A 26544-nucleotide genomic window follows, 5' to 3' on the forward strand; every position below is an offset into this window, starting at 1 on the left:
AGATATTTTTTTGAATTTAAAACTTATTAATTAAGAAAGTCAATTAATATGAAATTTTGACTCAATAAAAATAATATTTTTTTTCAGATGAATAACCAAAATTCTCCAAGATGATATCTTAGGATCCCATTTTTTTTAGAAGATAATGATTTCCTTATTGGAAAACAACCTATATATACGATTACATTGAAGTTGTTCTTCTTACGATTTTGGATTGAGTCCTATGATTTACAGTGTTTCTTCTTTAGCGGTCTTATTCTTTTATTCTTTTTTCCAAGTTCTTTGTTTACCGTGTTCTCCTTCTTCTTCTTCAATCTCTTGTATTTACTCTATTCTTATTACCTCTTATTTCTACTTGATTCCTATTGAGAGTTCTTTAATAAAATTATTAATCTACTTTAAGCATATTAGTTTCATTCTTTTAGTTATAAAAACAAAATTATATATATATATATATATATATATATATATATATATATATATATATGTGTGTGTGTGTGTGTATGTGTGTGTGTGTTGACCTATGTTTGTTAAGAGAAAGCCATAAAAGTCATTTTAATGCATGATGACAAAACTCGTGGAACGGACCAAAAGCAAGATAAATAAGTTTTATTATTACACTTCAACTTGCATGAACAAATACATATATGTTGTTTTAAGGTTTTTAAGAATTTTTTTATATATATTATTATACTTTTCAGTTAAATTTTCTAATTTTATTTTACTGAATTTGTTTATATTAATGATTTTAGTTTCAAAATCATCATTCGAGTACAAGACTTTACCGATGTGGTGTTACTTACAATATTTGATCATGATGCAAAGAAACTTCTAGAAAAAACCGCACAAGAGTTGTTTCAAAAGTTTAACGAGGTTATCGATATTAATTTCATTTATATAATACTAACTTTTTACTTTTTGTCTATTGATTTTTATAACCATTTTTTTTAATTTTTAAGAGGGTAATATGGAGATTATCCATCTTCTTTGAATGTACTTTTGGATAAAAAGTTGGTGTTCAAAATTCAGGTTTTACATTATAATTTGGAGAACAAATTCAACTTCACTGTTGATAATACAATCATTATTGAATTGGAAAAAAATTTAACATCAAACATGAAATATTCTTTTACGAAGAATGCTACAAACACTGCACTTATTAAATTTCATTTTTTTTACATTTCGGTTGATCAACTAACATATTTCTATGTACTAAAAATATAGGCGCCATAATCTGATTTATTTAACGTTTTATTAGCAGAATTCGGATTTCAAGACACGTTAAATTAGAATGTTTTAAATATAATATAATTAAAACTAATATGTTAAATACTTTAAATTATTATTAACTTCTAGATTGACATATGAATTTATTTTCCACATTTAGGATGTTGTTTCGTTTACTGGTGATAACATCACACCCGCTTTGAATCTTGATAAATGCACTGCAACACGTCCACTAACTAAATGGACATCCTTTAAAAAAGTGTATGGACATGAAGAATTAAAATGCATGCTGGGAGATGTTTACGACGTTGATAATCTGACAACAATGTCCTCAAACAAACGACCATCAACATCAATGACATATCGTACTTCTAGAGAAGGCAAGTCAAAACTGTTAAATCCAAAGCAAGAAAAATAATATATGATTTTGTTTGAGTAGTTGAATGATTTGAATACTATTAATCTCATATTTTGTTTACATACTATTTGGTTTTGGGGTTTGATTTTTGATGACTTTATTTCATACTATTCATTTCTGGGTTAGAATTTTGATCATTTGAATACATTTTGGGTTTTATGAAATGTTGAATTATTCATCTACTAGTTGTGAGACCCGTATGTTATACGGGTTGGATAAAACAAAAAAAATAAATATGAAGGTTTAAACAAAAAATTATTTAAATTTAAAATTTAAAATTTAAAATGAAACATATTCAATGATATGAGTTGTAATATTGTAATTTAATAATTATTTTCAAATAAAACAATTAATAATTGAGGTTTAAATATGATGTGTTAATTAAAAAAAGATAAACAATGAGAAAATGACACATGGAAAAAACATTTATTTAAAAATACCAAAAAATGACATGTGTCCAAGTTAATGAGAGAGTGATATGTGGCAAAATTATTTTCATTTATTAAGAAGGAGGATTTGTCTTTTTGGTTTAAACTCAGATAAATTTTGAAATTTAATAATATTTTACTCTATTATTTCGTTTGAATATGAATTTGTCAACATTGTTATAATGTTATTCATTACAACTTCAATATAAATATTAGAAAACTACCATTTTTTATGAAAATGTAAACTTTTATTAATTTTGTAACCGTTCTGAAACAATTATTAATAAATCCTTGTGAAATTATTCATAAATTTATTAGTAAATATTTACCATTAAAATATTATTATTTTTAGATATTAATGATATCCTATAATTCTATAGATTCAAATAATAAAACTCATTACAATGATGCTAAAGAGAGACGAAGACTAAGACGTTTACATTTACAATATGGAAGATTGAATTCTATGTCTAAAAGAGAAACTTTATTTCATCGTCTAAAGAAATAAATACTTTTGATTGTGTTTCACTTATACATTTTTCATCTTTAGATCAAATTGTTTATGCCATCTTGACCAAATTAAAATATTTGAATTTGATGTTTATAGTTATGACAATGCTCTTTAACTTTAATGTTTATCGAATTTATTTGCAAAATTTAACGTTGCTGGTACATATAACAACTTATTGTTACTTTTGATTTTACAGGGCCAATATGAAAAGAATCATATGAAATTCATGGGGGTTGGTACACCGAACAAAGTTAATTCATAAAGCTACTACACAACATGTTTTAATCAATAAGTCAAATATTGTCGTGATAAAACAAAGATCACATGGATCATTCATGTTAAAAATTACTGTATTAAAAAAAAAAACAAATTGCTCTAATATAAATATTAAATAATTTTATTTAATAAGTTTAGTCCAAAAACTATAAAAATAAATATAACTAACATTTTTTATTAAAATTCCACATAAGACAATGTCACATATTAATATAATATATATTTAATTTATATTTTCCGCGTTTAAAGCGGGTCATAATTTTGTTTTTTACTATTATATTATGAAACTTCATACAAAATAACTTTGGGGTGTTTTAATTTTTTTTTATAGGTGCTACGGATACATAGATGGCCTTGCTATCTCATTTTATTGCATCTAAAAGTAAAACTATTAAGAAGAGCATCCAATTAGAATAATTGAGTCTTTGAAATCATATCAAAGGAAACACCATTCTCCTGTAGTCGATCTTGAAGATTAGTGGGGCCGAAAACGATTCCAGGAGTTAAGACGCCGCCTTTCGGAAGATCTCCCCGTCGTTCCAAAATAATCAACGCACACTGAACCAGAATGATCGAAGTTGTGAGATACCCAACGTCAGGCCCCGTCACCCTCGTAATAATTTCTGTATCAGGCGTTGCGTTTCTCTGAGAAGCAAGATTCGCATCACTGAATCCATGGCCGACGAACCACATCTTAAAACTAGCACTCTCCAATTCCTCTTTGGTTGGACCCTTATTCGTAAAAACTCCAAGACTGAAAACTGAAGGGAATGTCAACAGAAACCACCTACCCAGAGAGGATCCGGACAACCGCATAAGCGACAACCCAATTGCGATCCATGGAAGGAGACCCAGAAGCTTCTTACTGCCAATCTTTACTAGTCCGAAATGAGCAGGTTTTACTATGGACCAAAATGCTATTCGTTTATCTGCCACTTTAGGATCCTCATTCACTCCATGAAGACCAGTGGGATTTTCTGCAAGGATCGAGAGTGTTCTCCGAACAACAGTGGCATCGGCGGATGCGAGATTCAGGGCCCAAAGTCCGAGCTGTTTCTGGTATTCTATGATCGATCCTTTTGTAGGAGCATAACCAGGAATCTGAGATTTAAAAAAAAAATTGTAAGAGCAGAGTATAAATAAATACACAAAACGATGACTACTGTATCATTATCATACCGAAGGTCGAGCTCTTCTGCTTCCTGATCGTCGCAACTTGATGAGGTTATCAGCATTAGCGAACCCCAAAACTGCAGATTCATACGTGGCAAAATTGGCAACTATCCTTTTAAGTTGTAGATAGGCCTGAACCCGATTAGGAGCTGCCGGCGAAACCCATTGCCTGGAATTGAACAAGAACCCGAATTCAGCTGCAATAGAAACAAACGCACAAGCTGAAATCACCAAGCTGCCGGTCTCCACCGCCTTCTCATGGTAAACGGCCTCTATCCTCTCCATGAACTCCGGCTCACCACAAATATCTAAATAATCACATCCGGCTTCAACACAAGCATCGACGACTGGGTCACCGTGAAGGCGAAAAGGGCCAACGCAGTTAAGGACAAGCTTAGCTTGGGAAGCCATGCGGCGGAGAGAGGATGTGTCAGAGGTGTCAGCAACGAGGAGGGGGATGGTGGGGGGAGATTTGGAAGCCCATTTTAGTGTTTCGGAGAGTTTTGAAAGGTTCCGACCGGCTAAGGCAAGTGATTTGAGCGGCGAATTCGGTGAAAGAAACTTGAGAGCTTCTCTAACTACGTGCTTGCCTGTGAAACCAGATGCTCCGAAGATGACGATGTCATAGGCAGTCATTTGAACTTCTGCCATTGTGTATGTATGTGCTGATATCGAAAACGTTAATATATAAGGTTCTATGGTGTAGTGGTTAGCACTCTGGACTTTGAATCCAGCGACCTGGGTTCGACTCCCGGTAGGACCTCCTTTTTTTTTTCTTTTTCTTTTTCTCTTTCTTTCTTTCTTTTTTTTTTTTCTTTTTTTTTTCTTTTGTTTTAAATCTTTTTTCTCATTTATTTATTTATTTGTTATCTATTATTATTAAGGAACCTTTTTGTTGACTACTATGACCATATGTGATTTCCCTTTTACTTATCTGGATGTAGGTCTTGAAATGAGTATTATTATGAGAGTGTATCATTAGGCTAATGCACATTAGGAGACGCGTGAACACCGTCCCCAGGGTCGTTGGGTTGGGTGCAACGTAAGTGGTAGGGCGGATGATGATGCATCTAATAGGTTATAAATATGTCCCCTCACATTTTCCCTCTTTTTTTTTTTTTTTTTTTCTTTTTGCCCCTTCACAACCAACCCACCGATGAACACAATTTTCACACCCTAGTGGGTTCATTGTGGAATGGTAAAATACATACGTGTCCTCACCTTCACTCATAAATCAACTGTGATCACTCCTCTTTGCCTTATGAGTGTCTTAAATAAACGTAGGTATTCAAAAAGTAAAAAAAAATACGGTATGAGTATATTTGATTTGTCTTGGTTTTTTAGTATTTATATGAGATACTTATTTGATACACCATCATGGCATAAGAACATCTTCAAATATCATTTTTCCATTTTATCTTTTATATCATTTTACTTTGAGACAAAATATTTTTTTTCATCTCCAAATGTCATTTTTTATGAGCATAATGTATTTGACTTTATTTTCATAGGTTGATTCAATATATCAATTTGATTTCCCTTATGTAAATGTTGGTATTAAAATGAGTATTATTATAAGATGATTTGATTTCCTTTATGTAAATGTTGGTATTAAAATGAGTATTATTATGAGATTGCATCAAATAGCATATAAGATTTGATTTTGTTTTATAATATTCATATGAGACGGTTCTTACAGTTTGATTTGACAGAATATCATATGACATAAGAACATTTCTAAATATTATTTTTTTTATATTATCTTTTGTATTATCTTACTCTTGCACAAAATTATTTATTGCATCAAAATAGTTTAAATAAATGAACAAAATAACACTACATATTTGATGTTGTATTATTCTATTAAACCATTTTGGTGTTAAACTTCCATCAATATATTTGTGTTCAAGTTTGACCTTATATATATCTAACTAATTTAATTGTATTATTATATTATAAATATAATATTGTTTATTTGCAATATTATGTGATATAGTAAAATGCTGTTGATTTATTATATTTATTGATATTGGTTAATAATATAACTGATAAAGTTACTATAATAAGTATATGAAAATTTTGGGGCTAGCCCATACGGCTAATAAGGTGTCTGACTGAAAGTTTCTAACCATGAGGTTCTGAATTCAATCTCAGACATATACTAATATCGCCGTTCAAAAAAATGTATATAAAATTTGCAAAAGAATAAATAATAGATATAATGAAAATTTTGTTAAAAATTGTATAAATTATAAATATATGCATATACTTGGTATATATCATTTTTTAGGGTAAAATGGTGTAATGTAATATATATAAATAATTATTTGAACAACCCATATTGTTGAGTTGAAAAACTTTTTGATCGATTAGATCTTCAACAGGTTAAACAGCAAAAGCAAACAAGCAAACATAGAAAAACATAAGACGGAATCAAATAATGCTTAATGATTCAAAGTAATCACACCTCAGCAGAGTTTGATGAAAAACTTCCACTGTAGAGGCGAGCTAGGGTTTGTAGTACAATAATGAGAATAATAAAAGTGATGTTTTCTAAGGATGCATGCATGCATCTTAAATAATAAACCCTAATAAAACAATCACGGTTGAACAGACCCAAACCGGATAACTAAACTGGGCCAAGGACCGAGCCCAATGACGCAACTCATTCCGACCCAACACATATTAATTTCATCAAACAAACTAAGGGTTGAATTGGTAGGAAACCAATTCGTTTTTCCTTCAACCATGTACCGTACCAACTATAACCGGTATAAAAAAAGCTATCGGTACAATACCAAGTAATATATTTGACTACCAACATGTTTGATTGGTACAAATTGATAATGGTATATACCAACTTCTTTTAATTTTCTATTGTAAGATTTAAAAATAAGCAAAATATCGTGTAATTTTGACATTTAGTAAAGAAATTAGTTATACAATTCTTTAAATTAACAAAAGAATTCTTTTAAAGTAAGGCTTTAATTTAATGTTTTAACATGGTAATAACTATTGACTAATGTATATAATGTTTTTAAAATTGTAAACACTAAACACAATTAATAATTGAAATATATGATTTTGTTTATATATATATATATATATATATATATATATATATATATATATATATATATAATAAATGAATTGGTTGATACGATATTATCATGGTATGTAAGTCCCCAATCTGCTTGTGTATCAATCAGATCCGTTTGATGGTATGGAATTCCAATCAAACGAATGATGTCAGATCAAATAGACGAGAATGAGAAGAAGAATATGATGAATCTTGAATGTATTGATGATATGATTGAAGTTCCTTTACATGAGATTCACACACGCTAACACACACTTGTTCTTCTCTCGACCGTACACTCTCTTCCATTCATCAATCTACTCCTCACCCCTTACACCTATATTTATACATGAGTAACATGGGCTTGGTGAATATGGGTCGTGAATGGGTTTACGGTCTTAAATGGGTTTACGGCCGTAAACAGACCATCTGACCGTAAAATCATAAACATTACATAAAAATACAATTTCCTAGAAAAGCAAAGTATAAACCATATTTTTGACCCAACAATCTCCCCCTTGGTTTATAACTTTCTTTTCTAAATTGACCCAACAAGCTCACCCTAAAAAGTAGTTGGCTATTCTTGTTAATCTTCATTGAGAGCTTAGCTTCAGCATTTATCTTCAAATTCTTCACAACTTCAGAATGAACTTGATGAATCTTCAATGAATGACTTCATCTTGAGCACTTGAGCTTTTCTTCAGAATTTGGCATTGAACGCACATTGATTGAGGAGGCTTGATGTACTGATTCTTGAAAGATAGCGCTTTCAGCTTGAGAACCTTCAGAGAGAACAAATCTTCTGGATCACTTTAGCAGGTACAACGATAGCAACAGACTGATTGAGGAGGCTTCAATGCAATCCGTCACATAATCTTCAAGTGCAACTTCACCTTGCTTCTGGGGTTGAAAGATTGAATTTGAAAGAATAATCTTCATTTCTTGCTCCTTCGAATGAGAATTCTTCGATGATCACGAATGAAGCCTTGGCTCAGAAAATCTTCGATACAAACTCCATAAGTTTCATCTTCACCTGAATTCACTTTTCAAGACAAAACAAAACTAAAAGAAAATTTAGCACACAATATTTTTGGGTTTTTCATATTTTCTGAAAAAAAATAAAACAGAAACAAAAATATTTTTGGATTTTTGATTTTCTTGAACAAGAAATAAAACAGAATATTACACTATTTTTTTATTTTGAATTTTTTGATTTTTGTTTATTTTTTTTAATTCTCCCCCTAAATTTGTGCATAAAAGAAAATTGTGAACAAATTTAACAAAAAGAAAAATATTTGGGATCAAAGTTGCGAGACAGTCAGAACTTGTTTATCAGTACCTTCAATGGTTCAATTTTAGTTGCACTAGAACGTGTTCCCCACTTCCCGATATACCCTGGTTATCAAGAACTTCCAAATAACTCCTTACTTTAGGTGAGTAAACAATTATTAAGGAGGAAGTTAGATTTAGAGATAGATGCATATGTTGTGTCCCAGGTCGGATATATTTCAATCACGTAGAGGGGATAACATATGACTAACATAGATAAAGGGTTATAGAGGTAGAATGTTGCATATGATGTGTCCCAGGTCGGATCTTCCGATCACACAGAGGGGACAACATATGGCTCACAAATAGGAAGAATTGTAGAGATAAAGAAAATGGTTAGAAATAGAGTTGCATATGTTGCAATCTAGGTCGGATCTCTTCCAATCACGCAGAGGAAGCAACATATGACTGACAGATAGAAAGCAAGAAAATAATTTCCTACAGACCTACTTTATCAGAACCCCCCAGTCGCCCTATCAGAACCATAATTAAGGACATAAGTACGTACATAAAGGAAAAGTTAAACCACTGTTCTAGATGCGTATTAACTTAGTGTATCCCGTGGGTTCCCGTGTTTATCTCACTGCTCAATCTACCCGAGCGTCGTATGGTCAGTCCAAACAATCCTATTTAAATCCACACTGTCAAATCCTCCGTGCCTACTAGCACATTGATCACAAAGTCTATACAATTCAGATTTAGTCATTTACACATGTTTTAGACTGTCCGTTATCCTTTTCTTGATATCACTTCCCAAAACATCTCCTGCAAGCACATTCCATTAACACCATATTTTTGATTTTCTGATTTTCTAATGTTTTTGGATTTTTTTTTAAATTAAAATTTTCTAATTTTTGTTTTATTTTTATTTTATTTTTTGGATTTTTTTTATTATTTCTCCTCCTAAATTTGTGCATGAGTGAGAATAAAAATAAAAGGAAATAAAATGCGCAAATTTAAACTAACCTACCTACAGAAACAAAAATAAATTTAAAAATTTAGAAGAATTAAGAAAACAAACAAAAAAAAACAGAAAAACTTAATCCTCAAAACGAATCATTTTCAGAAATCCCACAAGCACATCGAAACGAGCTCTGTTAAAAGGCTTAGTGAACAGATCCGCCAAATTATTGGCAGTGGGAACCTGTTCCAGCCGGATTAGTGAACGTTCATAATAATCTCTGATGAAATGAATTTTAATATCGATGTGCTTGGTTTTAGAATGTTGGACTGGATTTTTGGCAATTTGAATTGTGGCCTCATTATCACAGCAAATGGGGGTTTCTAAGTAATTCAAACCGTAGTCTAACAGCTGATGTTGGATCCAGATAACTTGAGAACAACAGGCAGATGCATCAACGTATTCCGCCTCTGCTATTGAGGTTGAGCAGTGTGTTACTTCTTGCACTGCCATGACACTAGTTTGTCACTAAGATATTGACACCCTCCTAAGGTAGATTTCCTGTCAAGCTCACAGTCTCCATAATTACTGTCAGCAAAAGCATATAAATCAAATTCAGAAATCTTCAGATACCAAAGACCCAATTTTGGGCTACATTTGATATACCGAAAAATTCTTTTGACAGTAATAAGATGTGAAAGTTTAGGATTACCCTGATAACATGCGCATTGACAAACTGCAAACATAATGTATGGACGGCTTGCAGTAAGATACATTAACGATCCGATCATCGATCTGTAGAGAGTCTAATCTACGGAGTCGTCATCAGTATCTGAAGTCAGAAGAGGTCTTTCAGCAATTGGCGTCGATGCAGATTTAGCGTCGTGAAACCCGAAATTCTCAAGAATATCCTCCACATACTTGGCTTGATGTAGCAGGATTCCAGTTGAATTTTGTTTGATCTGAAGCCCCAAAAACATGGTCATTTCCCCCAATGAACTCATTCCAAACCTCTTTTTCATAACACCTTCGAATTCCTTGCAAAGCTGCAGACTGGTCGACCCAAAGATAATGTCGTCAACATAGATTTAAACCAAAATCTGATCATTATCGACATGCTTGATAAACAAAGTTTGATCGACAGTGCCACGAGAGTATCCATGCTCGAGCAAGTGCTTTGTAAAAGTCGCATACCATGCTCGAGGAGCATGATGTAACTCATACAATGCCTTGTCCAACTTGTAGACATGATTAGGAAACTTCGAGTCAACGAACCCAGGGAGCTGATCAGCGTAGATTTCTTCCTTCACCTTGCCATACAAAAAGGCGGTCTTGACATCCATTTGGTAAATAGTGAAATTCATGTAAGAGGCATATGCAAGGAAGATACGAATAGCCACCAAGCGAGCTACTAGAGCATAGACTTCAGTATAATCAAGACCCTCGACTTGTCGAAACCCGCGAACCACCAATCTAGCTTTATTTCGCACTATAACCCCTGAATCATCTTGCTTGTTTCGATAGACCCATCGTGTGTCAAGAGACTTTTTGCCCTTTGGCAACTCAAGCAACTTCCAAACCCTGAGTTTTTCAAATTGATGTAATTCTTCATGCATTGCATCTACCTAGCTGGGCTCATTCAGAGCCATTTCAACATTCTTGGGCTCTATTTGAGAGATAAAGCAAGAGTAAAGACAAGTATTGACATCTTCACTCTGACTTCTGGTTTTAACGTCGTCGCCCAGCTAGCCAATGATGTTTTCGATTGGATGATCACGTTGAATCCTTGAGGGTTGACTTACAATTGGTATCAGAGCAAGGATTGTATCAGTCAATTTTGTCAGATCTGGAGCTTATTTTATCTTATTTTTGAAATATTTTTGCATTTTTGGATAGATCTCTGAAAATTAAGGGAGGTTTCTTCTTTGCATTTTTCATAAAAACGAGTTTTTGATCGTGTTTTGGAGCAAAAAAATGATGAAAAACGTCGTTTTTTCGCAAATCTGTTGAAGGTTTACGACCTTTGAAGGGTTTACAGCCGGAGTTTACCAACCAAAATTGTACAATTACCCAACATGGTATTTAAACTTTTGTACAATTACCGTACCAAAATTGTTTAATTGGTACGGTACTACCAACCAAACATGTTGACTACTAAATATATTGGCTACCAACTTTCTTAGTTCGGTTGGTAACATGTTGGTTGGTTTTCCGTGATACAATTTTGACAACCCTAAAACAAACCATCATCCTCACCCTTTTCATACTCACTATCATCATCTTCCATTGGGCAATCATCAAAGAAACCATCACCCTCATATTTTTCATATTCACTATCATCATCTTCCTCATCCTTTTAATCACAAATCAAATTAATTGCATCATTTCTGAAATCAAACCCAATATATCTTCCTCATAATAGTTATTGTACATAAAAAGTATGACCACCATTATTATGTCCATGAGCCATGCATTTCTTGAAATCTAAATCACACATCGGTAACTTCAAGCTTCTTGCCAATGTTGAATTTCCAATAGAGTAATAAAGGTTTTTGACTAAGCGGTTGCTCAAAACCTCATACTATGAGGTACGTTAGTAAGTCGGGTGCTCCATTTGTTCAATGTGCATCATGAATCCCTATATATATATATATATATATATATATATATATATATATATATATATATATATATATATATATATATATATATATATATATATATATATATATATATATATATATATATATATATATATATATATATATATATATATATATATATAAAAGCTTTTATAGATTATGATAAGGATCAGGGAAACCTTAATCTTCCCTTAATCGTGCCTCCTCCTTCTCTAACCGTAGTCTATAGCTTCGAAGGCCTCTCTCTCTCCTTTTGGTCGTGGTTTTTCAAGGAAGAAGACAGGGAGAAGAAAATTGTTTGGGTTGAAGAAAGGTCTAATAGTCATTCATGTCTTGCTCGTGTGATTACCGATGGAGGTGGTCATGCTTTTGATCACAAAGTTTTTACACCAAAGGCATTATAAAATCAAGTTGAGAAATTTGCTATGAACACACTATGGTTGTGATTAAGTTAATTTATTTGATACAAAGTGATCTACTCTTTTGAGAAATGAATATTATTAAATTTATTCCCGTTATGTGTTTGGTTTCTATGTATATTAGTTTAAGATTCCTACAATTTCTAATATTGGTATCAGAATCAAATTTGATATCTTTAAATTACCTTTTTGAAAATTTTGATTGTTTGTCAAACCCATGAATTTGATGAATTTGTAAAAAACTAAAATTTCCAAAATGATTAAACATTGTTGATTTTAATTATTAAAGTTTTCTTGTCAAGTATTATTAGTTGTATAAAGTTCTTATGCGTGAGTTTATAAACAAACCATTAAAACGTTTCTTGCATTGTTGTGATTGTAAGTGCCTTGCCATTTGAGCCATTTAGACCTTGTGGATTGTGTTGGTTGCTTATTTTGGGTTATTTTCTATTAATTGGCACTTTTTTGTGTCGGTTTGTGATTATTGCTAGAATAGGTTTTCAATTTGTATGTATTTTGTTTTTGTAAAAGTAACAAGTTTTTTCATTTTTATTGTATTATATTCTAGCTGGCCTTCGGGCTACTACGTAAATTGCATTGTCTAACATGTCATGTCAATAAGACAAAAATAAAAAAAAAATTGCAAATTTATGTCCCACACTAAAAGGTGAAACAATGTGTGACATTGAGTTCATCTTGATCTCCTCCCTGTACAAAATACATAAATGAATGTCCTCCTCATTCTTATCATTGAAAATAACCCTAGAAAATTTGTTCAGCCTATAATTTCATTTTCCACATTACGTGTCTATTTCTATCATACTATAACCACTAGTCATCTTCAACCCTCTCTGCTTAGCACTCTCTCTTACACGTGCAACCTCATCCCATTTTTGGCTTTCTGCAAACATGTTTGAAACCAATCCATAAGAACTTGAATTTTCAGGGTCAAAATCCAACAACCACCTACCCAAACTCTCTCCCATTTCATTGTTCCCATGAACCCTACAAGCAGCAACAAGTGCTCTAAGAGCCGAACCACTTTGTGTATGTGGAACACATTTCAAGAAGTCAAACGCTTCATCAAGTTGACCAGCTCTCCCTAGCAAGTCAACCATACAACCATAATGCTCCTCTCTTGGAACAATCCTATATTCCTCTTTCATAACCCTAAAAAGATTCAAACCCCCTTCTACAAAACCAGAATGGCTACACGAAGATAGTGCTGACATAAAGGTGACATCATCAGGAACAATCTTTTCTTTCTTCATTTCTTCAATCAATGCAAGTGCTCCAACACAGTCCCCATGCATCCCTGATGCTGCTATCATTGTGTTCCAAGAAGCTAAACATCTTGTCCTCATCTTCCGAAACAAAACCCTAGAAATTTTATACATTCCACATTTGCTATAGGTAGTTAGAAGGGAGTTCATGATGGTTATCTGGTTATCCATTGATGCTCGAATCACGTGACAGTGAATCTCTTTGACTTGGGTCAAACACCCAAGTTGTGAAAAGGCTTGAAGCAAACAAGTTAAAGTAATCGAATCAGGGGTAAGTTGTTTTTCCGATTGCATTTCTTGAAACAAGTTTATCACTTTATAAACATGGCCAAGATTCTCATAACCCATCATCATTGATGTCCAAGAAACCAAGTCCTTGTGTTTTATTCGATCAAAGATCTGCCTAGCATACTGTATATAACCACATTTTACATACAAGTACAAAACTTGATTAGCAATATCAGTTTTTGACTCAAACCCATGTGTAATCACATATCCATGGATGCTTCTACCTTGTCTTATATCATTCAGATCAGAAAATGCAGAAACTACAGTCAAAATGGTAGCTTCATTTTCAGTCAAACCTAACGTTCTCATGTTGTGGAATGCTTCTATGGCTTCACAAGCATGCCCATTTTGCAGATAACCATCAATCATCACGTTAAAGGAAATGACATCTTTGTCCTTCATGGTATCAAAAATTTTCCTAGCATTGATACAGTTTTCACATTTTGAGTACATGTCAACTAGAGCTGTATTGGCAACAACATCAAGATGAACTCTGTTTCTAAACATATAACTATGGATGCTCTTACCCACCAGTAATAAGCCCAAATTTGCACAACTTATAATCCCATTTGCTAAAGTAATTAAATCAAATCTGTGACCTTTTTGTGCCATGAGAGAGAAAAAATTCAAGGCTTCAAAAGGTTGTGATGACTTCAGATGACCAGCAATTAGGACATTCCAACAAGAAGTTGTCTTTATGCTCATTGTATGAAAAACAGTGGTGGCCTTATTTGGTGCCCCGCACTTTATATACATGTCCATAAGACTTGTTTGAAAAGCTTCATCAACACAACCGATTCCTCTTCTCTTTGCATAGGCATGGATCAACTCGCCATGATTCAGCAACTGTAAATGTGCTGCTGCTTGTAGCAAACTCACTAAAGTGACTCGGTTTGGTTCCAGGTTTTCAGTCTGCATATGCTGAACAATAGCAAAGGCTTCACAAGCACGATGATCATTGGTTTGAGTGTATCCGGTTATCAAAGATGTATAAGCAACAAGATCTCTCTCAGTGATTTCATCGAACACCTTACATGCGTCTGCCATGTCTCTGTACATTGAATAAAAGCCAATCAAAGAGGAACCTACAAATCGATTTGTATTTAACCCGAACTTTATAATATCAACATGAATTGCTTTTCCCAATTCCGGTCTACCCAAGTGGATGCAACTTTTTAGAGTAAATGTAAATGCTGAACCATGTATACCGATTTTTCTTTGCCTTAAATCTAAATAAACCCTAAGAACTTCATCAAATTGACCGGCTTTATAATGCCCAATAATAACTGAATCCCAAAGAGAAAGATTATTGTTATTGATTCTACTAAACACCGATCTGGATTCAGTCAATAGACCGAAAAAAGCATAGGTATTTTGAAGCTTTGAACCCAAAAAAGTGTTGGTTTCGAGACCTTGAACTAAAATGCAAGCGTGAAGCCTTCTCAAAGAATTAACATCGCCACACCTCTCTAATGAAGAAACCAACTTTTCTGCAAGAATTGAGGAGTCTGAAGGTACATTTTTTGCACTTGAGTTGGAGAAAAAAAGAGAGCGAAAATTGATAGGAAACAAAGGGCTGATTTTCTTAATTGTGATTCCAACTGAGATTGGATACATAATTACAGAAAATTTCTGAATTCAGTGTCAATATGATTGATTAGACAAACCGTAGAAGTGAAATCATGCATTTTCTTTTTGTCTTTTTAGTGTTTCTGCGAGCGAACAGTCCCCGCGGAGGGTTTCAGAACTCCATCAAAACTGTCCCTTGTAAACTTACAAGCGTCTATTTTAAAATTATGGTTTTATTTGAAAAAAGGTCAGGGATATAGATATATAGTTGATATGTTTTATTTTTAATTAATATTAATATTAACAGTCTAGTTATAAAAGAAAACGACAAACATAACCAATTTTCTTAATCATTTTCTAAGAAACAACCCAAAAGAAATTAAGAAATGACCTATTTAGTCAACCAAATCGCAGATGGCTGTGATTTTTGTATATTGGATTTGGATTGCGATGTGTTCTTAATGAGCTGCGATTTTTCCTAAAGCCTATCATTGATAATTTCACTTTAAAAAATATAAGAAGGCATATGAAACAACGCTAGTGTAATGTGTAGTAATGTGTAATGGTAACTTGCGATACCTCTTTATATGAGGCACAAGTTTGAATCCAAAGTCATTTTTTGTCTCGTCTTACAAAACTGATGGGTGTAATATAAGATCTTACCACACTTTTATTTAATGTTAAATATATGTAAATATTATACTTTATTTGTAAGGAATTAAAACCATAAATTTTGATATATTTTTTATAATTTTTTAATATATATATATATATATATATATATATATATATATATATATATGATTTAATAATAATTACAAAAAAAAGGATACAGCAAAACCATACCTCACTTACCTGATACCAAATTTTCATTTTTGGGGTTCGGTGCGGTGTTTACCGCATACTACATCTTACCGCAGTATGCAGTATGATGCACACCGTATGGTTTTAACCTAAGTTTTTCCCTCCAAAATCATTTTATGGATGCAGGGGTAATTTTCAACAAAGTTGCATCAACTGAAACCGAGATCACAAACTTTTATATATTTATTGAGTTATCACAAACTTCTCTCTTTTGGATTTTCACAAGTATACTCAACTCCTTTCTAGATGGACATGACTTACATTCTGTTAGTGAACAAAAACTGAATCAAACAAAAATACCTTAAACTACAGATTAAAAAGGAAAAAATGTTTCATGTTTAAGGTTAATACGTATTGGGTAAAGGATAAACGCTAAAAAAAAACTGTCCTTATAGGAAATGTGTCCAAAATTCATGTAGTGACAACCAGCCATGCCTCTTTCTCTATACAAAGTAAACTTCAATCCACCAAGAAACTCCAAATACCAAAAACCACGTATTGTTTTATTTCAAATGTTATTTTATTTTATTTTTTGCAAATATAAGCATTTCTTGAAAAATATGAGCATAATGGCTTTTAGAAAAGCTAAAAACAAGTGCTCTTGCTTTTGGGAAAAGAAAGAAAAATGTTTATGCAGGTTACTTATAAATATTGTAATACATCCTTACTATAGTTGTCTATTAGTATCACTATCAATTTTCCTCTTTCAAGCTTTTGTCTTCAACCTTCATTCTCCAAATCTTTTATCAAACTTAACATTAATCAATCATTGATCATTATAAACTCATCCACTTATCTTTTTTGCCATTAACCCACATCAATAATCAAACAATGTCCTTCCGTTTTTATATCAAACTCATAAAACAAAATGCTGTTTACCTTACCAAATTACCAAATTACCCACCTTTCTTGATGACAAATTTCATCAGTCGTTGTACAGGAGACACAATTCAACAAGTCTACTGTATATAATTTTATGTACAACAAAACAAAATGATCTACTCATACTCAACACTTCAAAGCAAGAGACTGATGATTACCACCATTATTTTGACACCTCTGTCTTGGCAAACGTCTTGTCCTTTTCCCCCACCCGCTAAGACTTTTCTCCTCCCTACAAACACTCTGCTCAACCACCTCCACCGGCGGCGATGGTGGTGGTGGTGGCGGTGGCGGTGTCTGAGAAGATGGGTCTGAAGCCACCAACCGCCGCCTCCCCCTCCCATTCTTTCCAGAAACTTTCCTCTTAGACTGCCAAGAAACACCAATACCTGTAAACGCCTCTTCAAATGTCTGAATATCTTCAGTCACTTCACGCCTTGATAAAGAAACAATCCCTGGTAAAACATCCCTCTGAAAATCTTTCCTTTGTCTACCCCTCTTCCCTTGTCCCTTTCTTGTTGTCCTTTTTCGTAATAATGAAACATCATCTTCTTCAATCGGTTTATAGCAAATATACTCTTCTTTTGTTTCTTTAATCTTTAATGTCATGTATTCCAAGTAATCCATACCTTCAGGAATAATAAACTCTTTATCATTATCCAATTCTTCTGGATCCTTCTTGTTGCCAGATGCAATCACCTCCGCGAACCACCGGAGCAAAGTGTCGGCCGCCTCCGGTGGTGGTGGTGGTTCGGATGATGACATGGACATCATAGCCTCAGCTGCAACTTTAACAAGATCTTCATCAGCATCCATGAAAACTTCATCTGTTGAAGGTGTGTCTGTTTCAGATTCAAGAGTTGCAGGTGCTTCCAAATCAATCTCCATTGTAGCAATTTTTACAACAGATTCTGGAATGTATGGTGTTGATGAAGGTGCCTCTTCTTCATCAAAAGACAAATTTAAATCAATGTGATCCCTCAAGTTATTTTTACCATTCTCTTTCAATGCATTTTGATCATGAGATTGAGAACAGTTGACAATGGAGACCCCAAGAATTTTTGTGATGCTTTGGTGATGATTATCAGTTTGAAGTTTTGTGATCTCGGATTTCTTGAAGAACTGATGGGAATGATGCTGTAAAGAATCCATGTTCATTTGATAAATTGTTGTTTCTTTCCCTTTGGGTTGTTCATTGCATAAATTTGGCTTCATCATAAGCCATGGAGGCAGTTTTTTTTCAAGGTTTTGTGAAGAATCAACTGGTGTATTGCTTCTTTCACAGAGTTCAACACCAAATATTGTTCTTTTTTTAGATAAATGTTCGACGGGTTTCTTTGGGTCACCTTGCAAAGTACCATTGTTGTAACTTAGCTCCTTTTTATCAAAGATTTCCCTTTGTTGAGAAACCTTTGATAAATACCAAAGTTCTGAATTTGAATTTGGTGCTTCCTCCATGTGGATTGGTTCATTAAGATCAGCCAATTTATGAACATTTTTTTGAAATTGTGGTTTCCCTTCATTATCTTCATATACATCAGCAGGTAGTTCTAGATCAATCACTCTTCTTTGATTGGTGCTGGATTTTGAATTCAGAGGTGTGTAATCCTTTAATGGCATTGAAAAATTGCAATGTTCTTTCATGGTGAGTTCACTCATCAAGTCTCTCTGTCTTTTATACAGGCGATGAAGTTCTTCAAGCTGAATAACATTTTAGAAACTCACATCATCAGTAAGATGAAAAGGTAACAAAACTGTTGTTTTCAAGAAAATCTCAAAAGTTATAACAGACCTGATGCCTGAAGATCGAATCTTGTTTCAAAATAGTTTGTCTCATTTGTTCTTTAGCATATCCAGAGTATCCATCCATGGCTTGCATCATCATAAAGGAGTTGTAACACTGGCTCTTTTCAGAGGCAGAGGCTCTATCATCATGATATGGGTCCCACATACTGTTGCAGAAACCATTGTTAAGATCCATCATGGAACCTGGAAAATATGTCTTGGATTGGACTTTGGTTGCCATTTCTGCAGTGAAATCAAGTAACTATTAAGAAACGATTGATATTTGATAATGGTTTTTTTAGATATGAAATCGGACAAATTGATTATTTTAATATTGTAAAACAAGTCAAACACAAGTCAATTCAGCAGTCTAGACGATGATAAAGATGTTATAAATGATCCTCGTTTAGAAACTTAAAGATAAGACCAATCAGCATAGAAATATCTTACCAAACAAACATATGAGGATAGAATTTTCCCAATTATTGATGAAAGTAAAGTGACTTTGAGATTTCACCCACCAAACAATTTTCTTAAATAAGGCAATTGGAAACAAGTGTGTTCAATTATTACCCTAGATTCCATCATCGATCTAAAGTGAACAGATTTGATTTGAGTTTTAGCACAATGTTTTACACACCAGTGAAAAACAACCATGAAGATTTTTGAGGAAAAGCAGCTCTAAAATCGCAAGGTCTAGATTCGAAGAACAATTAATGAACGAATCGAGATTAACAGTGCAAAGTATAACCTAAATCAAACTATCAACGAAATCCAGAGCTAGTTAATATTTAAAATAAATAGTAAATTACGAAGACAAATGAAATAAAAAAGTAATTACACAGAAACTACCTGACGCCGTTGATTCTTCTTCAGAAGGACTTCAAATTATGCTATGTGGAGCACAATCTCTTACAGAATTAACGAAGAGATTAAAGAAATCGGAGAATTTAGGTGTCTGGTGAGTTGGAATAAATTAATCAACCACAGAAACGATGATCACAAGAGAAAAAAGAAAATAAAAAGGGGAAATCTCGGATCCGCTGGGCCACTTTTTTCTGATCAAAGAGATACGAGAAAGAGAGTGATATGAGATAAGATAGATAGATCTCTAGACTATCTTTCTCTCTCTAGAAATGAACTCACAAGTTTGTCAACATGTGGTCTCTGGACACATATAGATATAGATTGCTTTGATTCCATCATTAATTTCTTTGCCCATTTGGCCAGCAAATCTGTAAAAAGAATTTATAAATGTGTTTCTGGGTTTTGAGCAAAAGCTTTCCAAGAAAGATAGATAGATATAGAGAGAGAGAGAGAGAGAGAGAGAGAGAGACATATACACACATATACAAATACATATATATCACCTATCAATTCACATTTCTAGATTCTTTCCACCTTCCGTCCTTTTTGGCCTTTTGGCTTCACATAATTAATTATTTAAATATTACAATAACTTAATAAAAAAACATAATATTTTAAGATTCCGATCCTTCGTCCGACATATATGATTTAAATACTATTTTAAAATTAGTTAGTCGAATTTGATGCAATTTTTATTATTATCTGCTTACTTGTGATATTTTGAGGAATTTATTTAAATTATGCTTCATACTTGTGATATTTTGAGGAATTTATTTGAATTATGCTTCAGCTTTCAAGATATAATTTATATAAAGACTATTTCAAAATACAAGTCGTATCGCATTTAATTAAAGTAAAATGTTATTGCAGGACTACATATAATCGGTCATCGTGTAGGGTGAACATAATTTCCAGAAGGAATAACATAGTGGATGTATATGTCGAAGGAAAGTAGATAAAAACATATAATATATGTTTTTTTACAAAATGTGAAAATATCAATTATAAATTTCCATAGGAAAACCAACCATTAATATTAGCCACAAAGCTCCTTGTAGTCTATGTGAATGGACAACAGAAATGAACACTATCCCGATCGTCTATGGTTCTTCGTTGACATGGAGGATTGTGGTTACTGTCACATTTGACCACGACTCTTTCTCTCTGCCTTCTTTCTCCTTCTCTGTCTTCTTTCTCTCTTTGACTACGACCTTCTCTGGTGCACGCCATCCCATAATCAATGTGAAGAGTTGTGGTGGTCACGTGGATGTGGAAGGAGGTTATGGTCGTGAAGACCATACCAGATAGCCTTAGGCCACAAGGGCTACTAGCTTTTCATAGGCACGTGATGTTGATGTGGCATCAAGCCTCGCACATCAACATAATGCCCTCCTATGTGGGATGCCCAAATTCCAATGGCTTGGCGATGAAAGCTCGTGAAGGGGTGTTTCTCATGTTAGGAAGACCGGTGGGTATTTCCTTGACAAGTTTGAAAGATGAGTATTTTCCTTGTAAAATATATTGTGAAAGGTTGGCGAGGAAATGAAGTGTCACCGATATGACGTGAAAAGTTGAAAGAGTGAAAGGAAGTATGTTTGATAGATGTGATAAAGGCTCATGAAAGGGTCTTTCACCAAACATCTTTCAAAAACTCTATTTAGCCAATTTCAATATTTTGAAAGGGTCTTTCACTGATACGACGTGAAAAGTTAAAAGGGTGAAAGAAAGTAGGTCTGGTAGATGTGATGAAGGCTCGTGAAAGAGTCGATCACAATCATTAATAGTAAGACTGGTATGACGTTAATGTGGATAGAGGGATGTAGGGATGGAAATATGACACTCCCTCCACCCTAAACTCTGTTGTGGTACCTAGGAAGTGATTAAACATGGATGCATGATTTCTTTTTTCTTTGTGAATGTTAATGCATTTTCTTGTAAATTGACTCATAATTAGCCAATGAACGTTGCTCCTTTGCTTTTGTAGCTTCAAATAAGCTTTGTGGCTCACTTGTTTGAGAGACGTCAAAATACAACTTCAGACTAGAAAGCCTAGTGGGATGCAAAAGGGTGACACTTTTAATATAGTTTTATTTACAAACATATATTTCATAAAATTAAAGCCCTAAATAATCAAAAATTGCATATTATCATTATCAAGCACATTATAAGAAAACATATTATAAATCATAACATTATAGCGGTTTAAAGAATGTAATGTACGATGTATATCATGGGAACCTGTCACACCCCCAAACCGGAACGACGGAAACGTTCGGGGGCGAAGGACGTCATGTACGGTATTACAACAATTGCATAATAGTAATCAAAGAACAACAACCATGTATTGATAAAGTGTAAGTTTTTACATATGTGTTCAAATCATTGTATATTGACACCAAAATGTAATGCAAAAGCAAAAGACATGAGTCTATGAAGCTCCGTCTTCTCAAAACTTGTGGATACCTGTTTACTGGTTTTCTGATAATACAAGTAGTTTTAAAAAAGAGTGTCAACAATTAAGTTGGTGAGTTCATAAGCAGGTTTGTAACTGAAATATGTTTTCTGTTCCTTGATAATGTAAATATGTTTTCCCAGAAAATCCTATATTTTTTTTCGTAATATGTTATAAGCAAAAACGTGTGAATGTTATTGTACTTTGAAGTAGTAAAATGTAATTTAGTTCACTTAAAACCATGGAAAGTATGTTTTCTCTATACTGAAGTAGAAATCTGTAATTGTACCTGTTATGAAAATCGTGTATTTGTAATTGTTTAGTTTTACTAACTTTACTTGTAACATACTATGTTATAGTTTTATTATTAAATAAAACTATGTGAAGTTGTTTACTTATTCATACACTAATCATTTTGTTCAATACCAACTTATGATTTATTATAACCATGCTTGATGAACTAAGATGACCTGAACACGACGTTCTTCAGGCGTTGCTATCGGTATGACATTTGTCACCCCAAGCCTGTCGGCCTAACTGTAGCGAACAATTAAGGTGCGAGATTGTCAGTCTCGTATAGATCTATACACAAGTGTCACGCTCTCCCTCCAGGAGACTCTAGTTATAATTTCAGGACTTGGTTGGTACTTAGATAAGTACTTGAAGTGTGTCTCAGAAATGTTATATTATGAGTACGCGTAGAATAATGAAAAGTTACTTTGAAATGACTAAACTGTAAGTATATCTTATAAACTATATTCAATATAGTTTATATGTTTGTTTACCGTAATATATTCTGAATATGTAAAATAGTGCATATGATCCATAAACTATACATATTATAGTTTATATGTTTGTTATCCCTTTTGTAATCTGAACTTTGGAAACAATATGTAAGTTTCATAAACTATACATATTATAATTTATATGCTTGTGTTTTACTGAAATGAAAACCTTTGACTAATTTATAAAATCTGTAATATGATTTTTCCTTGAAATTCAATATTTACGTCCAAATGGTACTAAAACAATTTGCAAAAATTATATTTTTGTTTAACAAATTTGAAATCATTTTATATTTATAAAAATATAATATTTATATAATTATGATTAAATAGACAGTCGAATAAATAATTCAACCCCAAGCCCACAACCAAACAAGGAACAGGAAATGGAGTCAAATTATCAATTATAAGCCTATTGAACCGAAATTATATAATTTATACATATATAAATATATATTTTTAACGACGGAAACAGTTAATAAAATATTGAAAACATTTAGATATTAACACAAATTTTATTGTGTTACACTTGTATCCCCCCCCCCCCCTAAAACTGTGAAAATTTATGAAAACGTAGGAGTACGAACTCACATTGGTTACGTGTTCTTGGTTAGGTACGGTGTGGTTGCAATGATTCTCGGGATAGAATACGTGTAATTAACCGTATCTAATTATATTTTACACATAATTATATGCATAAATTAGATAGCTAATAATATTAACATGATAATTAACACTAGTTTGTATAGATCACTTACTAATTGTAAAGAAGTTCTTTATGAAAGTTTGAAGGTTTGAAGGTTTCTGGGTAACTGCTTGCAGATGTGAAAGATTGTTTTGATACTTGAGAGAATAGGGAAAGTTTTCGTGTACTGGATGTGTGTGAAATGAATTAAAATGTTAATATGGTATATTAAGTATGAAGGAAAAAGTAAGGCGGTTGTAAGCTTAGAAAAGTGTGTCAAATTGATTACCATTGTAGTTTTCGGCCAAGAAATTAATAGATTTCGGTCCTTATGTGTATTAACTATGTGATTTCGGTCCTTATGTATTTAAATTTGGTGATTTCGGTCATAAAGTGAATGTGAAAACCAAATTCATAAAGTTTGTTTCAAAGATGCTCAAAACCGAATTTTCTTTGTTTCTAGATGTTTATGACCGAAATCTCTTTGTTTCCAAGATTCTCAAGACTGAATTCATGTATATAAGGTGTAAAATATGGATTTTAATTTCACCTTTTGACTTATGTTGACTTATAACACCTTATTGTTATGATGACTTAACATCACAACAATATGTTTGTTATCCCTTTTGTAATATAAGTTGTATATATATACAAGTATGTATTCTTGGTATCTAAAGTTATTATTGTATTATTGTTATGATGTTAAATCACTTGCATACTATTATAGTTTAGACTTATATTGATCTGAAATAACGGGTTGTTACATTATCCCCCCGTTAGAGGGAATTTCGTCCTGAAATTGTTTCTAAAGTGGTATTCATGAACTAGGGAAAATATGTGGATACTTTTGTTTCATTTGATCTTCCCGTTCCCAAGTGAATTCAGGTCCCCGCTTGGCATTCCAGCGAACCTTCACTGTTGGTATACAACTTTGTTTTGTTCTTTTGATTTCCATATCCATTACTTCCATTGGTTCTTCTACAAAGTGCAGACTCTCGTTTAACTCAATTTCGTCGAGTGGAATTACAAGAGTCTCATCAGAAAGACACTTATTGAGACGTGAAAAATGGGATGAATGTTACTAAGTTCATGCAGTGGTTTGAGTTTATAAGCAATCGGACCAATTACAGCAAGAATCTCAATTGGTCCAATGTATCTCGGATTCAATTTTCCACGTTTGCCCAAATGTATCATTCCTTTCCAGTGTGAGACCTTTAACAAGACGCGGTCACCAACCTGAAATTCCAAGGGTTTTCGTCGTTTGTCCGCATAACTCTTTTTTTTCTGTCTCTAGAATCTTTCAATCGTTCCCGGATTTGTACAATCTTTTCTGTGGTTTCTCGAATGATCTCGGGACCGATTAGTGTACTATCGGTTACTTGGTTCTTGGCTAGTTGCGTATCACCCACTTCATCCCAACACAAAGGAGATCTGTACTTACGACCATAGAGAGCTTCAAAAGGTGCAACTTTGATGCTAGTGTGATAGTTATTACTGTAGGAGAATTCAACTAGTGGCAAATGGGTATCCCAAGCTTTACCAAAATCTATCACACAATCATTTAACATGTCTTCCAGCGTTTGTATTGTGCTCTTGCTTTGCCCATCAGTCTGAGGATGGTATGCTGTACTCATGTTAAGACTGGTTCCTAAGGATTTTTGAAGTGATTGGAAAAACCACGAGGTAAATCTACTATCTCGGTTAGAGATAATAGATATTGGCACACCATGCAATCGTACTATGTCTTTAATGTACTTCCTTGTTAACTTCTCTATTTTGTCAGTTTATTTTAAGTAACGCATGTGTTTATGGGCTTGACATTAATGTTGATATAATAGTCTAGGTTAACATTTGTAACCCGTTTTGAAATAATATAAGTGTATTATTTGAGTATTATGTGTTTTGTGCTTAACTGTGTGACTTAATTGAATTAAGTATGAAAATAAGCGTCAAAATAAAATGTTAGATAATCTCGATATCTATGAAGGATGTGGTAGTGGTCGTGACTAGGTTTCCGAATATATAAAGAATGCTGAAATCCGAGTTATAACGAAGAAGTTATCACCTGTCGAAGTTTCGCTACAGAACCGGCACAACACTGAATGACGTAAAATACGAAATTAAAATAAAATGATATTTAGCCCTAGTAATCTAAGCGAAAGTCATAGAGTTCGTTAAACCGAGAGCGTGCATAAAAAGAACGCCGAAATCTGACTTCGTATGAGGAAGTTCTGATTTTTCCGAAGTTTCGACTTAGCAGTATGCAGCCCGAATCCTCGATTTGAGACCGAGTGATTTTTAGCCGAAACAATCTAAACGAGAATCGAAGATCTCGTTAATAGTAGTGAAACGATAAAAAGATAGACGAAAGCGGACGTCAGATGAAGAAGTTATGAATTTATAACGAAGTTTTCCTGTCCCGGCCTACTAAAAATAATATAAAAGAAATTTATTTATAATATATTAAAAATAAAATAAAAATTAGCCAACGGAGTCTAAACGAGAGTTGTAGAGCGTATTCTCACCTACGCGTCGATATAAAGAACGTCAAAAACGGAGTTTGTATGCGAAAGTTATGAATTTTTGAAGTTCGGGGCGCGAAACCCCAAAACTGTCAGCCACCACGACGTGGTAGGAGCTCTGGAGTCTATCAGACCCACTTGCAATGACGCATTCAGTGA

General features: G+C 33.2%; 3 protein-coding genes and 1 non-coding gene across 4 annotated transcripts; 1 reads left to right on the forward strand and 3 right to left on the reverse strand.

Moving 5' to 3' along the window:
- Positions 1–3015: 3015 nt before the first annotated feature.
- LOC111920061 (probable mitochondrial saccharopine dehydrogenase-like oxidoreductase At5g39410) lies at positions 3016–4715 on the reverse strand. The gene is made up of 2 exons (XM_023915636.3): positions 4040–4715; positions 3016–3961 (listed from the first exon to the last, which is right to left on the reverse strand). Exons 1-2 carry the CDS (start codon positions 4682–4684, stop codon positions 3269–3271), a joined length of 1338 nt encoding a protein of 445 aa, XP_023771404.1. The 5' UTR covers positions 4685–4715; the 3' UTR covers positions 3016–3268.
- A 9-nt stretch (positions 4716–4724) lies between these two features.
- On the forward strand, positions 4725–4796 carry TRNAQ-UUG (transfer RNA glutamine (anticodon UUG)). The gene has a single exon. It is a non-coding gene; the product is annotated as a tRNA-Gln (tRNA).
- An 8268-nt stretch (positions 4797–13064) lies between these two features.
- On the reverse strand, positions 13065–15793 carry LOC111920060 (putative pentatricopeptide repeat-containing protein At3g01580). The gene has a single exon (XM_023915635.3). The coding sequence runs from the start codon at positions 15589–15591 to the stop codon at positions 13204–13206; it is 2388 nt and encodes a 795-aa protein (XP_023771403.1). The 5' UTR covers positions 15592–15793; the 3' UTR covers positions 13065–13203.
- Positions 15794–17228: 1435 nt separating this feature from the next.
- Positions 17229–20415, reverse strand: LOC111920059 (uncharacterized). The gene is made up of 3 exons (XM_023915633.3): positions 19927–20415; positions 19082–19317; positions 17229–18990 (listed from the first exon to the last, which is right to left on the reverse strand). Exons 2-3 carry the CDS (start codon positions 19313–19315, stop codon positions 17416–17418), a joined length of 1809 nt encoding a protein of 602 aa, XP_023771401.1. The 5' UTR covers positions 19316–19317; positions 19927–20415; the 3' UTR covers positions 17229–17415.
- Positions 20416–26544: the final 6129 nt, after the last annotated feature.

This window comes from Lactuca sativa, chromosome 2, assembly GCF_002870075.4.
Source record: "Lactuca sativa cultivar Salinas chromosome 2, Lsat_Salinas_v11, whole genome shotgun sequence".
Taxonomy (NCBI): domain Eukaryota; kingdom Viridiplantae; phylum Streptophyta; class Magnoliopsida; order Asterales; family Asteraceae; genus Lactuca; species Lactuca sativa.

Excerpts from the sequence above, each read along its gene's own strand:
- LOC111920060 (XM_023915635.3), bottom strand. The coding sequence starts at position 15,591 with ATGTATCCAATCTCAGTTGGAATCACAATTAAGAAAATCAGCCCTTTG.
- LOC111920059 (XM_023915633.3), bottom strand. The coding sequence starts at position 19,315 with ATGGCAACCAAAGTCCAATCCAAGACATATTTTCCAGGTTCCATGATG. Across the intron at positions 18,991-19,081 it reads ATTCGATCTTCAGGCATCAG|CTTGAAGAACTTCATCGCCT; the intron begins GTCTGTTATAAC and ends AATGTTATTCAG.
- LOC111920061 (XM_023915636.3), bottom strand. The coding sequence starts at position 4,684 with ATGGCAGAAGTTCAAATGACTGCCTATGACATCGTCATCTTCGGAGCA. Across the intron at positions 3,962-4,039 it reads GCAGAAGAGCTCGACCTTCG|ATTCCTGGTTATGCTCCTAC; the intron begins GTATGATAATGA and ends TTTAAATCTCAG.